The sequence below is a fragment of the Odocoileus virginianus genome, chromosome 17, assembly GCF_023699985.2.
Source record: "Odocoileus virginianus isolate 20LAN1187 ecotype Illinois chromosome 17, Ovbor_1.2, whole genome shotgun sequence".
NCBI classification, from domain to species: domain Eukaryota; kingdom Metazoa; phylum Chordata; class Mammalia; order Artiodactyla; family Cervidae; genus Odocoileus; species Odocoileus virginianus.
This window is the reverse complement of record NC_069690.1, coordinates 6270482-6289273: the sequence shown is the minus strand read 5'-3', so window position 1 is coordinate 6289273 and position 18792 is coordinate 6270482. Positions and strand designations below refer to the sequence as shown.

Genomic DNA, 18792 nt, shown 5'->3' with positions numbered 1-18792 from the left:
CCAGTTTTTTAAGAAATCTCCACACTGTTTTCCATAGCAGCTGTACTAGTTTGCATTCCCACCAACAGTGTAAGAGGGTTCCCTTTTCTCCACACCCTTTCCAGCATTTATTGCTTGTAGACTTTTGGATAGCAGCCATCCTGACTGGTGTATAATGGTACCTCATTGTGGTTTTGATTTGCATTTCTCTGATAATGAGTGATGTTGAGCATCTTTTCATATGTTTGTTAGCCATCTGTATGTCTTCTTTGGAGAAATGTCTGTTTAGTTCTTTGGTGCATTTTGTTGATTGGGTCATTTATTTTTCTGGAATTGAGCTGGAGGAGTTGCTTGTATATTTTTGAGATTAATCCTTTGTCTGTTGCTTCATTTGCTATTATTTTCTCCCATTTTGAAGGCTGTCTTTTCACCTTGCTTATAGTTTCCTTTGTTGTGCAAAAGCTTTTAAGCTTCATTAGGTTCCATTTGTTTATTTTTGCTTTTATTTCCAGTATTCTGGGATGTGGGTCATAGAGGATCCTGCTGTGATTTATGTCGGAGAGTGTTTTGCCTATGTTTTCCTCTAGGAGTTTTATAGTTTCTGGTCTTACATTTAGATCTTTAATCCATTTTGAGTTTATTTTTGTGTATGGTGTTAGAAAGTGTTCTAGTTTCATTCTTTTACAAGTGGTTGACCAGTTTTCCCAGCACCACTTGTTAAAGAGGTTGTCTTTTTTTCCATTGTATATCCTTGCCTCCTTTGTCGAAGATAAGGTGTCCATAGGTTCGTGGATTTATCTCTGGGCTTTCTATTCTTTTCCATTGATCTATATTTCTGTCTTTGTGCCAGTACCATACTGTCTTGATGACTGCGGCTTTGTAGTATAGTCTGAAGTCAGGCAGGTTGATTCCTCTAGTTCCATTCTTCCTTCTCAAGATTACTTTGGCTATTCGAGGTTTTTTGTATTTCCATACAAATTGTGAAATTATTTGTTTTAGTTCTGTGAAAAATACCATTGGTAGCTTGATAGGGGTTGCATTGAATCTATAGATTGCTTTGGGTAGAATAGCCATTTTGACAATATTGATTCTTCCAATCCATGAACACGGTATGTTTCTCCATCTGTTTGTGTCCTCTTTGATTTCTTTCATCAGTGTTTTATAGTTTTCTATGTATAGGTCTTTTGTTTCTTTAGGTAGATATACTCCTAAGTATTCTATTCTTTTTGTTGCAATGGTGAATGGTATTGTTTCCTTAATTTCTCTTTCTGTTTTCTCATTGTTAGTGTATAGGAATGCAAGGGATTTCTGTATGTTAATATTATATCCTGCAACTTTACTATATTCGTTGATTAGCTCTAGTAATTTTCTGGTAGAGTCTTTAGGGTTTTCTATGTAGAGGATCATGTCATCTGCAAACAGCGAGAGTTTCACTTCTTCTTTTCCTATCCGGATTCCTTTTACTTCTTTTTCTGCTCTGATTGCTGTGGCCAACACTTCCAAAACTATGTTAAATAGTAGTGGTGAGAGTGGGCACCCTTGTCTTGTTCCTGATTTTAGGGGAAATGCTTCCAATTTTTCACCATTGAGGGTAATGCTTGCTGTGGGTTTGTCATATTAGCTTTTATTATGTTGAGGTATGTTCCTTCTATTCCTGCTTTCTGGAGAGTTTTAATCATAAATGGATGTTGAATTTTGTCAAAGGCCTTCTCTGCATCTATTGAGATAATCATATGGTTTTTATCTTTCAATTTGTTAATGTGGTGTTTCACACTGATTGATTTGCGGATATTAAAGAATCCTTGCATTCTTGGGATAAAGCCCACTTGGTCATGGTGTATGATTTTTTTAATATGTTGTTGGATTCTGTTTGGTAGAATTTTGTTAAGGATTTTTGCATCTATGTTCATCAGTGATATTGGCCTGTAGTTTTCTTTTTTTTTGTGTGGCATCTTTGTCTGGTTTTGGAATTAGGGTGATGGTGGCCTCATAGAATGAGTTTGGAAGTTTACCTTCTGCAATTTTCTGGAAGAGTTTGAGTAAGATAGGTGTTAGCTGTTCTCTAAATGGTAAGACTTTTTATCATGAATGGATGCTGAATTTTTATCAGGTGCTTTTTCTGCATCTATTAAGATGATCATGTGGTTTTGTCTTTTCTCTCATTGGTGTGGTTTATCACATTGACGGGTTTGAATATGCCAAACCATCCCTGTGACCCTGGGATGAATCCAACTTGATTGTAGAATATGATTTTTTTTTGTATTGTTGGATTTGGTTTGCTAATAGTTTGTCAAGTATTTTTGCATCTATATTCTTCAAAGATATTGCCTGTACTTTTCTTTTTTGGTATTGCCACTTTCTGATTTTGGTATCAGGTGATGCTGGCTTCATAGAATTGCTTTGGGGATGTTCCTCCCTTTTCAATCTTTTGGAAGACTTTGAGAAGGATTGGTATAAGTTCTTTTTCATGTGTTTGGTAGAATTTCCCAGTGAAGCCTTCTGGTCCTAGATGTTTGTTTGCAGGGAGTTGGTTTGTTTGCTTTTAATTACAGATTCTATTTCACTTCTAGTGACAGGTATGTTCAGATTACCTATTTCATCTTGATTCAGTTTTGGTGGTTTGCATGTTTGTGGAAACAAGTACATTTCTTTCAGTGTTCCAATTTGTGGCATATAATTATTCATAGTATTCTCTCTCTTTTTTTAAAATTTCTGCAGAGGTTATTTCTCCTTCTTCATGCCTTACTTTTTTTAAAATTTGGTTCCTCTCTCTTATTGATGACCCTGGTTAGAGGTTTGACATTTATGTTTGCCCTTGCAAAGAACCAATTATTGATTTAATTGATTTTTTCTACTGTTTTTTGCATTTAACATCACAGTAATCCAAATCTATACCTCAACCACTAATGCAAAAGAAGCTGAAGTTGAACCTTCTAGAACTATTGCCAAAAGAGGTGTCCTTTTCATCCTAGGGGACTGGAATGCAAAAGTAGGAAGTCAAGAGATATCTGGAATAACAGGCAAGTTTGGCTATGGAGTACTAAATGAAGCAGGGTGAAAGCTAACAGAGTTTTGCCAAGAGAACTCACTGGTCATAGAAAACGCCCTCTTCCAACAACACAAGAATTGGCTCTACAAATGGACATTGCCAGATGGTCAATACTGAAATCGGATTGATTATATTCTTTGCAGCTGAAGATGGAGAAGCTCTCTACAGTCAGAAAAAAAAACAAAAAACAAAAAACCCCAAAACAAGGCCTGGAGCTGATTGTGGTGCAGATCATGAGCTCATTATTGCAAAATTCTGGCTTAAATTGAAGAAAATGGAGAAAACCACTATACCATTCAGATATGAGACAAATAAAATCCACTATGATTCTATAGTGGAGATGACAAATATATTCAAAGGATTAGTTCTGGTAGACAGAGTGCTTGAAGAACTATGGATGGGTGTTCATAATATTGTACAGGAGGTAGTGACCAAAATCGTCTGTAGGAAAAGGAAATGCAAGAGGCAAAGTAGTTGTCTGAGGAGGCCTTACAAATAGCTGAGACAAGAAGAGAAGCTAAAGGCAAAAAGAGAAAAGGAAAGCTATAATCATCTGAATGCAAGAGTTTCAAAGAATAGCAAGGAAAGATAAGAAAACCTTCTTAAGTGAACAATTCAAAGAAATAGAGGAAAACAATAGAATGGGAAAGACTAGAGACCTCTTCAAGAAAATTAGAGATACCAAGGGAATTTCATGCAAACACTGGCATAATAAAGGACATAAACTGGAAGGACCTAACAGAAGCAGAAGAAATTAATAAGAGGTGGCAAGAATACACAGAAGTATAAAAAAATGTTCTTAATGACTCGGATAACTATGATGATGATGAGGCCACTCACATAGAGCCAGACATCCTGGATTATGAATTAAGGTAGGCCTTAGGAAGCAATACTATGAACTAAGCTGGAGGAGGTCATGGATTTCTAGCTGAGCCATTTCAAATCCAAAAAGATGATGCTGTGAAAGTGTTGCACTCAATATGCCAGCAAATCTGGAAAACACAGGAGTGGCCACAGGACTGGAAAAGGTCAGTTTTCATTCCAATCACAAAGAGAGGCAAGGCCATAGAATGTTCAAACTATCATACGATTGTGCTCATTTCACATGCTAACAAGATAATACTCAAACTTCTTCAAGCTAGGTTTCAATAGTACATGAACTGAGAACTTTCAGATGTACAAACTGGATTTAGAAAAAGCAGAGGAATCAGAGATGGAGTTGCCAACACCCACTGGATCATAAAGAAAGCAAGAGAATTCCAGTAAAAAACATCTACTTCTGCTTCATTGACTATGCTAAAGCCTTTGGCTGTGTGGATCACAACAAATTGTGGAAAATTCTTAAAGAGATAGGAATACCAGACCACTTTACCTGACTCCTGAGAAACCTGTATGCAGGACAAGAAACAACAGTTAGAACCAGACATGGAACAATGGACTGTTTCAAAATTGGGAAAGGAGTATGTGAAGGCTGTATAGCTTATATTTAACTTCTATGCAGAGTACATCATGTGAAATGCAGGGCTGGATGAATCACAAACTGGAATCAAGATTGCTGGGAGAAATATCAACAACCTTGGATATGCAGATGACACCACTCTAATGGCAGAAAGTGAAGAGGAACTAAAATACCTCTTGATGAGGGTGAAAGAGGAGAGTGAAAAAGTTGGCTTAAAACTCAACATTCAGAAAACTAAGATCATGGCATCTGAACCCATCATTTCATGGCAAATAGATGAGGAAAAAGTGGAAACAGTGACAGATTTTATTTTTGGGGGCTCCAAGTCACTTCTGATGGTGACTGGAGCCATGAAATTAAAGGATACTTGTTCCTTGGAAGAAAAACTATGATAAATCTGTACTATGTATTAAAAAGCAGAGACATCACTTTGTCAACAAAGGTCCATATAGTCCAAAGCTATGGTTTTTCCAGTAGTCATGTACGGATGTGAGAATTGTACCTTAAAGAAGACTGAGAGCCAAAGAATCAATGCTTTTGAACTGTGGTGCTGGAGAAGACTCTTGAGAGTCCCTTGGACAGCAAGGAGATCAAATCAGTCAGTCCTAAATGAAATCAACCCTGAGTATTCATTGGAAGGACTGATGCTGAAGCTGAAGTTTCCATCTTATGGGAACTGCTGAGTCATTGAAAAAGACCCGATGCTGGGAAAGTTTGAGGGTAGGAGGAGAAGGGGATGGCAGGGGATGAGATGGTTGTGTTAGGGGAAGCACACTGATTGAAACCACCCACCCCGGCCAGGCACCATAGTAACCATTTGCATGAGTTGTTTCACGATAGGAGATCCTGATAAGGAATACAGAACTAATAAGCTACCACCAACTGGAAGAGTTTGGGGAAGGTCGAAAGGAGACACTGCCTGTCTGTCCACTTCCCAGAATCCCTCTTACTAGCACCCATCTTGGCTGAGCGATGCACCAGGAAAGACTCTAAATTAGAATGATTGGCCAAAAACCACCCGGAAACTAATCCCATCACCATAAAACCCAAGACTGGGAGCCACGTGCCGGAGCAGTTCTCCTGGATTCCCTTACCCTCCTCCTCTCCACCCGGGTGCCCTTCCCAATAAAATCTCTTGCTTTGTCAGCACATGTGTCTCCTCGGGCAATTCATTTCCGAGTGTTAGACAAGAGCCCAGTTATGGGCCCTGGAAGGGGTCCCCCTTCCTGCAACAGTTGCATGGCATCTTTGACTCAATGGACAGGAATTGAGCAAACTCTGGGAGATAGTGAAAGACAGGGAAGCCTGGAATGCTGCAGTCCATGGGTTCACAAAGAGTGGAGTGGGGCTTAGAAACTCAGCAACTTTTTAAAAATATCTGTTTTATTCACTTCCTCTCTGATCTTTATTACTCCTTCTGCTGTCTTTGGGTTTTGTTTTTTTTTTTTTGTCTTTTTCTAATTACTTTAAATGGTATGTTAAGCTTTTTATTTGGGATTTTTCTTGTTGTTTTTCTTTTTTTTTTTTGAGGAAGGTCTGGATCGCTATGAACTTTCCTCTGATATCTGTGTTTGCTGCATCTCATAGATTTTGTAGGATTGTGTTTTCATTGTTATTTGTCTCAATGTATTTTTAATTACTCTTTGATTACATCATTGACCCATCGGTTTTTCAGTAGTTTATTGTTTAGTCTCCATGTAATTTTTTTCTTTGTTTCTCTTTCTGTGGTTGATTTTTAGTTTCATGCTTCTGTGATCTGTAAAGTTGTTTGAAATGATTTCTACCTTCTTAAAGTCATTGAGGGGATATTTTACATTTTATGTCCTTGTATATATTCAGTCCTAGAGAGTGTTCCATGTACAGCACTTGAGAAGAATGTGTATATTCTGACTTTGTTGGATGTAATGTTCTGAAAATATCATAAGTCTCACTGTTCTGTTGTATCACCTAGGATCTCTGTTGGTTTATTGATTTTATGTCTGGAAGATCTGCCTGTTAATGTGAGTGGGTTGTTTACATCTTCCATTGTTATTGTATTTGGTAGAGGGATCATCGTGTGTAAAGAACTCGCAGTGGGGGGAAATTGTTTAGGAACAGAAAGAAGGCCAAGGCTGCTGGAATGAGGACATGAAGGGAAAGTGAAAAACAAGATTTCTGCCTTCAACAAACACCTCATACATTAGAGAAAAATGTTCCAAAAATGCATTACTCTATGGATCTATCATTTTCCAAGTATAACAAGAAGAAGGCATCAGTGTTAGGAATAATCTTTCACTAGCTGAGTAAAAACCAGTTTCAAGTTTGTCCTCACCTACCTCGCATAATTTTTTGAAATAGCAGTTATGATTTCATTAGTATGTTGGCTTAGGATAATGTTAGTATTAGGTCATGTTTACTGAGCATACAGTCTGGCTAAGAAAGAGAAGTGACTTGGAGATTGAATTAAGATGCTAAACTGACAAGTTTGCCTACCCCTTTTCTCTCCAAATCTCTTAAAAGGTAAATAAGTATGCTCAGTTCAGTTCAGTTCAGTTCAGTCGCTCAGTCGTGTCCAACTCTTTGCGACCCCATGAACCGCAGCACGCCAGGCCTCCCTGTCCATCACCAAATCCCAGAGCTTACTCAAACTCATGCCCATCGAGTCGGTGATGCCATCCATCCATCTCATCCTCTGTCATCCCCTTCTCCTTCTGACCCCAATCCCTCCCAGCATCAGGGTCTTTTCCAGTGAGTCAGCTCTTCGCATGAGGTGGCCAAAGTACTGGAGTTTCAACTTCAGCATCAGTCCTTCCAATGAACACCCAGGACTGACCTCCTGCAGGATGGACTGATTGGGTCTCCTTGCAGTCCAAGGGACTCTCAAGAGTCTTCTCCAACACCACAATTCAAAAGCATCAACTCTTCGGCGCTCAGCTTTCTTCACAGTCCAACTCTCACATCCATACATGACCACCGGAAAAACCATAGCCTTGACCAGACGGATCTTTGTTGGCAAAGTAATGTCTCTGCTTTTTAATATGCTATCTAGGTTGGTCATAACTTTCCTTCCAAGGAGTAAGCGTCTTCTAATTTCATGGCTGCAGTCACCATCTGCAGTGATTTTGACATATCAATTTGTTAGAAAACCAAAAAGTGAGTCATGTTTATTCATTTATCTCCTCCTCATTTCCTCATTAATTCCTGCAACCATTAATCTGTTCTTCACTTTTCTAATTTTGTTATTTCAAGAGTGCTATATAAATGGAATGATATACTATGTAGCTTTTGTGGATTGGCTTTTTACTCAGCATAAATCTCTGGAGATTCACCCAGGATGTTGAGTATATCAATAATTTTGTTCCTTTTTATTGCTGAGTAGTATTCCATGGCTTGAATGTACCATAGTTTGTTTAATCATTCACGTGTTGAAGGACATCTGAATTGTTGCAGTTTGGGACAATTACAAATAAAGCTGTTACAAACATTTTATACAGGTTTTTATATAAACACAAAAGTTTTAGGATAAGTGCCTAGTAATGTAATTGGTAAGATGACTGGTAGTTTCATGTTTAGTTTTTGAAGAAATTGTCAAACTGTTTTTCAAAGTGCCCATATCATTTTACATTCCCACTAGCAATGTATGGGTGGTCTGATATCTCTGCATTCTAGTTTGTGCTGCCACTATTTTAAAATTTTTGCTACTGTGATATACATGCAGTAATATTTCATTGTGATTTTAATGAGCCTTTCCCTAATGGAAACCTAATGAGCTATTATTATACAGTGGAACATGAGCAGAGAGTATTCTGAGAGGGAAAGTAAATACCACTCTTGGGAAAATAGGTACTACTCTGAAAGGACCATTTGAAACGAATTTTGAATAAGATAATAGTAAACTCCGGGAGTTGGTGATGGACAGGGAGGCCTGGTGTGCTGTAGTTCATGGGGTCGCAAAGAGTTGGACAAGACTGAGCGACTGAACTGAACTGAACTGAAGTAGGGTAAGAAAGAGAAAAAGAAAATTAGAGAACTGAGGACAAATACATAGGGAAGGAAATATAATCAAATATACTAGTAATACTTTATTTTGGAATGTCAAAAACTTATACTGGCATATAAACATTGTTGCCTTAAACTAAAAATGGAAATATAATTATACTGAGAGAATAAGAAAGTGTGTGGTATTGTGAGAGAGTTAAATTCTGTTATAGTTCTATTGCATACATAAGACCTGCAATTGATAAAAAATAGCCATAGAAGCATATTAATTAAAGAAGACGTGTAACCATGAGGATACAGGAGTTAAAGGTGGCTGGCTCTGAGGGGAAGAAGGATGCTAAAAATGGAGCAAGTAACAGCTGTTTTTTCACACAAATCTGCTTTTTAATCCTATTTTTATAAGATGCATTACTTGGGACAAAAAAAAAATTAAAAATGTATAGAAAGAGACTCTCAGAGCATATGGATTTATTTCTATACTTTTTACAAAAGACAAACGTATTTCAAATGTCACGGAAGTTGAAAATGAAAGAAATACAAAAGACAGAAGGCAAATGAAAACATAGAAAGCAATATTAATCATAAACAGAAACGGAGCCAAACAGTATTAGGCAAGACAAATAAAACAGCTTCTCAGAGATCAAAGATCAAAGGGACAGGTACTTTAGAAAAAGACAGGGATTTAAATAATACACACACTTTCACACTTTATACTCAATGGAGTTTACGTATTCATTTCAAACGCCAAGTATGGTACATATATCCACTGATTCATTGGTTAGCCACAAGTAGGAATTAAAAATCTCAACAGAATACAGTCCACATTTTAAAATGTTCTCATTGTAATAGAATAAAATTAGAAATTAACGATAAAGCTATAGTAAAAAAGTATGGCCAGTTACAAATTTAAGGTGACTAATCTAAAAACTTTGATTCAAGTGGAAATGAAACATAGATTATTTATAAATAAATGATCATTATGGCAATACATTTTAAACTTTTTGGATATGGACAAAATAATAATCAGGGGATAAATTATAGATTAAAATCCATGAATTAGAAATGAAGAAAAATAAACAAGTAAATTGAGCTTTCAAATTAAAAAAACACCACAAAACTAGGAAACAAACATTAAAGTAAACCCACAGAAAGCAATAGAATTGGCAAAGATAAAGCCAGAAATTAATAAAATATGCAATAAGCAAGAAATAGATTTTCTGAATCAAAAAGTCAGTGCTTCAAACAAACCAATAAAACAGACAAATGATCAAAATTCTAAAAGAAAACTCACAAATACATGACTTTTGAGGTTCTAAAGGGGCTGTAACCACAGAGGATATTTAAAAATTGTGTTCATCAGTATATCAATAATCATAATCCAAATTAAACTTTCATAACTTTGCAAAAGGTATCAATCCAGAAAATTACAGTAGACATCATACTTAATAGTAAAATATTAGATACATGTTGACAAAGAAGGTAAGAGAGAAGAATACCTACTATCCCAGTTACTATACACAATATAGTGGGAACTAAAACTCACATTGATTCTAGTTAATAAAGTGAGATCTGAAAAGAAATGAAAAGTATTAGAAAGGAAGGGACAAAATGATCCTTTCTTGAAGATGAAATGACAAAATTCATGAGATGCAAGACAATCTATTGGGATGAAAGAGGCTATTTAAGTTTAGTAAAGCAGTCAACTAAAGATTGTTCTAAAATTAGCAAGAGCTCTTCAACTGTCCCACAATAGCCCATTAGAAAATATCTTGAAAAGCGAGTTCATTTATAATGACCTGTAAAAATACATTCAGCATGAAAATTTACAGGAATGAGGATCAATAAGTAAAACAGAGTTATTAAACTTCCCTGAAAACGTAAAACTCAGCTTTGTTAGAAAGACATGTCATGGGTGGGAAGTCTCTCCAGATTAATTTAGGAATATGAGGCAATTTAAAAATTAATTTTGGAGGAACATATTGCCATACCAGATGTTAAAATATACTATGACGTTATTATATGGTATTAGCATAGGTATAGGCAGTGAGACAGAGTATGGGACTATATAAATATTTCCACTTCCAGTTTACAATCCCAGAAAAAAATATTCCCACAGGTAAAAGAGACATATACAAGGGCTGAAACATTATAAAATAGGAAAAAAATTGAAACTACCTATATTCATTAGTGGGAGAATGATTAAATACATTATGGCACCTCTGTCTATATAATAGGAATACTATATAACTATTTAAAAGAATGAATATCCAAACACACTGGCATGTATATTGTTGAACTGAAAGAAAATCTAACTGTATGACTAGGCATATAGCATGATATTTATATTAGAGTACACAAACAATACTATACATCTGGGTGTGTATATATATGTGTGTACATACATCAAGAAAGGTTTTGTAAGTCTACACATTAAACTCATAATAGAGGATAACTTGGTGATAGAGATGTAACCTTGAGGGAAGGGTAAATCTCAACTTTTTCTCAATTTTTTAAAGCCTTAAAAAACTTTTAATTTTACTTTTTATTTACTTAAAAAAATTTAATTTTAAATTGGAGTATAGCCAATCAACAATATTATAATCATTTCAAGTGGACAACAAAGGGACTCAGTCATACATATATATGTACCCATTCTCCCCGAGACTTCCCTCCATCCAGGCCGCCACAGAACCCCAAGCAGCATGCCCTGTGCTATGCAGTAGGACCTTGTTGCTTATCCATTTTAAATATAGCAGTGTGTGCCTGTCGATCCCAGACTCCTGAACTATCCCTTCCCCCCAGCATCTCCCCGGTAACTGTAAGTTCCTTCTCTAAGTCTGTGAGTCTGTTTCTGTTTTGTAAATAAGTACCTTTGTATCATTGTTCTTTTTTAGATTCCACGTGTAAGTGACATTACATGATATTTGTTGATTTTTTCTTTTGTATAATTCTGGACTGTGTGTTTTGAAAGTTAGATTTTTTTTTTTCCCTAAGTGAAGACAATGCAGAAAGGATATGAGTCACAGCATATGTTATTACAGAAAACTTTACAGGTTGGTTGGAGAGTAAACTGGCTGGATGCTGACTACTGAGTTACTCATAGAGGAATGAAGGACTAGGATACAAAGGCTATAGCAGCTTAGAAGAAATGACTTTTGAGTAGTGTAGGCATTCTGTCACTCTCACTGGGTCTTCTGTTTTTCCTCATCATACATGTCACTCAACTTGCTTCCACATTTTCACTTGTGTGCAAAAAGTTAATGCATTGCATTTCATGGCCTCTGGATGTAACAACTTCTGCCTCTATTAGTTGCTTTCATTACATACTTTAGGCTTCACTTCTGCCCAAACAAGCTAAATAAAGTTATAAATATCCCTTTGTGGAATGATATCACTTCAGTCTAGTAATGAGGGTAGTCTCCTCATGCTTATGATCAGATTAATTCTTCAATTAATTAAACATGGAAAATAATTATATTTCCTATGCAATATATTTTTCTATTTAGACAAGTATTTTTCCAATTACAATATATAAGAGGAAAAAAAAATAGAAGGGGTAAAAAGTAGTATGAAGTCCTGAGCAGTGTGTACCCAAGTCTTGTGAAGTCAGATTTTCCTTAAGTCTTATGAAAAGATGGCCCAAGTGATCAGGTCATAAGCAAGTTCATACAAGCATTGTACATGATCAACCCTGAGGGTTTTAATGTGCAAATGGTGGACCTTCCCTCCTAGAAGCTGCAGTGCACCCAGACATCTCTCTGGAACCCTTTGGCTTCCTCTCCTTCTGAGAGAGAAACTGGAGGAAGTGGTTGGCAGAAGCACCAGCCTGGTCTTTGAAGAAGCAGATACACTACCAGCTCCTGAAAGGTCCTGGCAGTCTCTGCGGGAAAGAGTGCTTTTTTATTTATTTTTGAAAATGCCATGAAATGAGGAGCAGTTAAATAATTTGCTACTCAAAGCTTTGCAGGAAGGAATTAGGGAGGTAGTTTCTAGTCTCTTAGGGAACAAGATGGGAAGGGAGGTGGGGAAGAACATCATCCAAACCAAGACACTGGCCACATGCACTGGAGCAGCTACAGCATCTTGTCATTGGCAGATCGCAAAGTGTCACCACTTCAAGGCCTGCTTTTTTAAAAAAAGCTAGAAAATGAATCATCCTGTAGATGGAAAACAGATGCTGTGCTGCACCTGTTAAAGGATACCTTCCTATCTACCCTCAGCCCTGCAAAGAGCGGTAAAGTCACTTTTGAAAATGTTTTCTGCTTTGGGACTACTGGGAAATGACATATCCTCTGCAAATGAGAGCTCCGGGTAAGTCACCCAAGGTAGCAAGGAGAAAATGTGGAACGAAGTTCTGGCACTTGTCCAAAGCATCAGAGCCTCTGAAATAGCTCTTGTTTTGCTCTGTAAGCCATGAAAACTGGTGAGGTGGGACCAAAAGATGCAAGCACTCTTGGAATCCAAGGAAGAAACACCTCGAAACAGACTAGCTCTCTGAGCTCCATTTTACTGTTTTCAGGGAAGATGCAGGCAGAGTCTAGAGAGTCTCACTCAAAACTGTTTTCTGGGTTTTGAGCTGAAATGGATGCCTTTAATCTCCAAGTTGTGATGCCTGTTGGCCTGGTGCTTGGCCAGCCCTGGGGCCTGAAGGAGGTGTATAAAGAGATGCTCTTTAAAAGATTTCTGTATATCAGCGAACATTTTTTGAAAACAAAAAACAAAACAAAAGACCACATGTTGATGAGTTGAATGTAAATAAGAAGCAACAGAAAGATTCAGATTTTCTTTCAAAAACTGGCTTAAGCATGAAGGGGGAAAATATCCAGTTGTCAAAATAGGCTTGAGGTTTTGCTGAACCCAGAAGTTCTGGAGAGCAATATGTTTTTGCCAAACTCTAAATACTGCAGGGTTAAACCTTCCCTCTTACCAATTAGATAATTGCCACTTCATTTTGTGGATTTCTTAATTGTTTCTCCTTCTTTAAACAAAATAATTAGCCTTGTCTCAGTGTAGTTTTGTTAGTATTTTCATAATTAAATAATTACTTCAACCCTGAATTAAAAACCATCCTGCTGTCTCTAGGTACAGTAAACTGGCAGCTGTTTTAAATAACCCTTGAGAGTGGTCAGGTTAAGGACTCAATTTATGACCTTATAACTTAACACAGGGAAACCTACTCCATAATGCAACAGACAATTCTATTTATAATGCTTAATTAAGCCTCTCCAGTCACTAACAAAACCCATTTGTGACCTTTCATTTCAACCTCACCCAAATGCAAGTCTCCTGAGATGATACGTGTTAATATATGAATGTTGATTGAATTTGCTGTCATTATGGTTGGGTATTAAATAGCTGACAGTCTGGACAAATTAGCTCCTGATAACTCACTAATCAAATGTTAAGAAGAAAATGTCAAGTTGGGCAGCACTGATGAAACACTTTATCAAAGCCTTGAGCTGGAAGGAGGTAGAAAGAAAGGAAAATGTCATGTCTAACATTGCCTGCAAACACTTGCTCTGAATTTCAGAAAATCTTGGCAACCAAGAGAAAGTATCAGAACTGAATTGAAGGATGGCTGTGGGCAGCCATTCTTGGTGGTTTCATTTATCTGCTGTTTTCTCAGGCTTCCCTCTTTTATCTTGATACAGAAAACCCAAAGTGATAAACAATTCAATGCTGTTTTACCTAAGATATAAAAAATAGTGGAGATATCTGGGAAATTCCAAGTAACTCAGAAAGCTACAAATTGTGGGTAATTTGGAGACATAGAAAGTTCTCCTGGGAACAGGCCCTAGAAGGAGAAAGGAAGCATACACCACTTGGACATTTTTGTGGTCCATGGGAATGGCAGTGACCTGAACACAGAAATTCTGCCTCGTGGCCTGGCATTTGGAATATGTGTGGAGAGTCTTATCAAGTTTTAGGACTGTTCAGGGAATTCCCATACATCCTCCTGAATCAGGAAAATAGATTTCTTTCTTTTTTGTCCACCACATTCAAGAGTCAACATAATATGATATTTCTGGCTCTACTGTGAGTCTTTATTTAGGTGAGTTCTTCATTTCATTGCTTCAGTATTCTCATCTGCAAATGGTACCCAGAACAGTACCTGCCTTATAAGGTTATTGGGAGGAATAGAATTAATACATATAAAGGCTTTACACAGTGCCTGGAGCATGGTAAGCACTATGTAAGCCTTGGCTGTTATCCTCATAGCACCTCCATAAAATCTTTCTCCTGTGGGCTCTCTCCTTTCCCAGGGCAGCTATAGCAGTCAGGTCAGGCTGTCATGACCTCTCTCCTGAATATAATAGCTTCCTAACTCATTTCCTTATTCCAAATCCACATCTCTCGTAATACACAGTGTGTGCATGCGTGCTAAGTCGCTTCAGTCGTGTCCGACTCTTTGTGACCCTGTAGACTGTAGCCTGCCAGGCTCCTCTGTTCACGGGATTCTCCGGGCAAGAATACTGGAGTGGGTTGCCATGCCCTCCCCAGGGAATCATCCTGACCCAAGGATTGAACCCATGTATTTTATGTCTCCAACACTGGCAGGTGGGTTCTTCACCGCTAGTGCCACCTGGGAAGCTACATCACACACAGTGTTGGAACTTAAATTTTTGAAGTCTGCTTCTGATTTTGTCCCTATCTTATTCAGTGGTCTGCAGAGTTCATCAGGTAAAGTCTAAATTCCTTAATCTTGATTTCAAGCCTCATTCTATCCCTCCCTTCTAACCCTAGTTCCACTTTCCAATTGTGTATTTCACTGCTTCTTCTCATGAACTCTGTCCTGGAGCCACTGCCCTGCAAACTCCCTTGCTCTCCTCGACTTGTTCTGGAATGTTCTTGCTTTTGTATGTGTGCTCACTGTTCCCTTCACTTGGAGTTCACTTTCCTTCCAATATCTTCTGGTTCAAACCTGAGCCATCCTTAAAAGCCAGGCCCAGTTGCCACTGCTTCACTGGGGCCTTTCCAATTCTATCATTTAACCATCCCTCCTTCTTCTCTGACCTCCAATATTGTCGTCGTTTTAATTATCAACCCTAGTTACCTGCTATTACAGCTACTAATTCATATGCCCCCTATTTAGTATGTGCCATATCCTTAGCCTCTGAGCCCTGTAGATCAAGGCGGCTTCTTTAGCATGTCCTACTCAGAACTGTCCGCAGTGAATGCTATACACAGAGGAAGTGCTTGCTCTGCAAGCAAGAATGAAATAGTAATACTAATATTAGTCTGTAACACTCTCCATCACCTTGTCACTCTCTGTGTGAATGCCTATGGAAATAGTTCAACTTGAAAAAGTAAATGGGATGAAAAAAAATCTTTTCAGCAGAAAAAACAAACATGCAAAATGTGCAATTGATCCTCAAACAGCAGTTTGTATTTTAAGGAGAAGCAGCGACAAAAATATTTGGCCAGTACCTTTATATCTGGTTACTACAGCTGCGTTGACGCTAAGAGGCTCTTGAAAGCTGACAGTGAGTGACGTGCTGCTGGTTACCACGAGGCAAGCACTGGCTGGCTCTTCGGGGGCTCCTGGGACAGAAGGAGAAACACAAGGACCTTAACATGGCAAATCCTTTTCAAACAATGTTCCTGTCTCTTCAAAGGGTATCCTGAAACACACACGATGGAGACATTTGTTTGTAGAGCCTAATAGCTTTTGCCTTTGAGCATTTTCATTAGAAGTCTCAACGGCCTTTATTTGTTGCCTTCGTGGTCTTATTTGAGCATTAGAACATCTTCTGAAGGGGCAAATAATACCAGTTAAGCCTTTTCAAAGTATCTTAGAAACACAATAGAAGATTGGGCTGGACCAGTGAGAGGAGGTCAGAAAGTGTTAGCAGGAATCAATATTTTAGGGAGAGACTACTTTCAGAAAGTAATTTCATGTAGATCATTTCACTGGAGATTTTTTGCAACCCTGTTGGGTAGAAAGAATGAGTAACTGCATCCGCACTTTTAGGATGAGGAAACTTCAACCCAAAGAGGCCAAATTATGGTTCAAGAACACAGTAAAGACATAACTAGGATGAAAGTCTGTGGCTTCAGATGCCTAATTCCGGGCTCTTCCCAGTATGGAATGCTAACTTGACTTGCTCTCACACTGCCTCCGATTACATCAGGTACTATTTTTCTAAGAAAGACTTCATGGGCAAATGTCATGTCCACTAACCCCAGGTTTTAAAGGACTTCTATCACTCAGGGTACTTTTTGACACTCAGAAGATGTTTTTTAATTTAGAAAAAAAATTTAAAATGGCATCAAATTAATGATTTGATGATTCTAGTATTAATTCTAGTATTAATCTGTCCTAAATGAGGTACAATGGTAAATGCATTTATTGAAATAATTGCTGAAAATAATTTCAACAATTATTGAAATGCTTTTTTTTTTAAAGCATGTATTAGCATTACTAAAGGGATTGTTAATATTAAAAGCAACCTTTCATTAATGTTACTTAAGCTACTTGCTTCAAGAAAAAGGATTAGGCCTAGATTTGGTATTTAGAATATAATACTACAGAAAACAAGAATTTCTCTCGCTTTGGTGTTTATCACGAGGCAGAGGCAGATAGTTCCCAAACTAATGAACTGATCTTTCCCTTATACTAAACATTTCAAGTCTAATTTTTTTGTTGTTTAAATAAAATCATCTTTTGGAATAAGAGTTTAATGTTTCACAAGTGTTCGGATTGTACATGAATTTTTATATCAGAGGTGATACTAAGCAGTACCTTCCAATGCTAATGAGTATTATCTAGAAACAAAGCTTTTCTTAAATTAACAAAAAGAACTGGTAAAGAGAATGGAAGTGCAGACAAAAGCGTAATTCTTAGGTTGGTTATCCTTCTCTGTTGGCTGTATTAACTGAAGGTCAGTTTATATAAGCTGTATATAGTAGAGAGTTGAATACAGCTTAATCTTGAACTTGAAGCAGAAGCTGGACACATAGGCAAACAAGTATTTTTCCACCTCCACATCTCAAAATAAAGCCACTTAGGGAATCAGACCATCCAGGTCATTAGACATTAGGGCGTAGCGGGTGGAAAGTGCTAGATGAGTGTGACATGGTGGAGGGAAGCCAGCAGCACTAAAGCCTCATGGCTGTGGTCAAAGAACCTATCAGGAGCCAGAAAATCAAGTAAGACAAAAGACCCTTTGACAGCCTCCCAGAACCCTTGCTCCAAAGAGGCTGACAACGGCCATCCGTGATCCCTCGAGTGGCAAAAAATCAGTGAAAGAAGTCCTGCTGTCTCAAACCAGAGTTCAGTCTAGTTAAATGAACAAGTCCTCTGCTTATACTCACTGGCATGTTCAAAGCCTGTTTTCATGCGCTTGTAGAGTCGGTACCTCCACTCCCAAGCTTTCAGCTGCTTCTCTTTCTCTGTGTTGTCCAGACTGAATCCTTCATTCTCCACCTGAGCAGATAGTTCATTCACCCTTTCCTGGGCTTCCTGCACCAGTGTGTCGAGGTGCATAGATCGGCTTTCCAGGCTGACAACTGGAAGGAAAGAAATGGGGTGACTTACTTTTCTTTTTGGGGAGACACTGCTTTGTTGACAGGGTATCTCAAAGTCTACTATGAGTTTTTAAAAATGCCTGGGGAAAGGGGAATCTATATTCCTTATTAGCTATCTTACTATGACAAGGTCTAATTGGTGACAAAACTAGATTAAATGATAAATATAGCAGTTTAAGAGATTCCCATTGCCCTCTGGCCCAAATAGCTGCCTAGCAGAGTTAATTAGAAGTCCACTGGTATGAGGCCTACTTCTATTTCATGTTGCATAGAGTTGTTTCCATGATCTTCAGAATCACAAACACTTAGGAGCAAAAGCTTTGTAGGATTAGGAAGGTCTTAAGAAAAGTCATCCATGAGGCAAGTTGCATTCTGCTGAAGATGTGTTTTCGGTTTTTGCTGGTTTTTTGTTTGTTTGTTTTTGTAGAACCTGATCAAATCTTCTGTTTTTATATTCTTTCCAGCTCATAGGTATTTTTCTTAGTGGTAATTTTGTTATTGTTAGTCAATTTATTTACTCCTAACAAAGTGAGAGTCGGTCAGTCATGTCTGACTCTTTGCGACACCATGGACTATACAGTCCATGGAATTCTCCAGGCCAGAATACTGGAGTGGGTAGCCTATCCTTTCACCAGGGGATCTTCCCAACCCAGGGATTGTTAACAAAGTGTTCCACTATTGCTGCCACAATAGAACTAGTGAGTCCTGATGGTTGGATGACTTGGGTGTGATCACATATTGATCTTTGATCAGTTTTACCCTTTAAGTGGTCTGATTGTGTGAATGATTTCTGGAGATG

The 18792-nt window shown here is 37.8% G+C and overlaps 1 protein-coding gene across 1 annotated transcript in view; it reads right to left on the bottom strand.

Annotated features, from left to right (window-relative positions):
- The window catches only part of ANKFN1 (ankyrin repeat and fibronectin type III domain containing 1), a 295344-nt gene that overhangs the window by 135421 nt on the left and 141131 nt on the right, over window positions 1–18792 (bottom strand). The window contains exons 5-6 of the mRNA XM_070478482.1: window positions 17781–17975; window positions 15894–16007 (exon numbers count right to left, since the gene is read on the bottom strand). Coding sequence (XP_070334583.1) covers window positions 15894–16007; window positions 17781–17975 — 309 coding nt within the window. The remainder of the gene's footprint in view (window positions 1–15893; window positions 16008–17780; window positions 17976–18792) is intronic.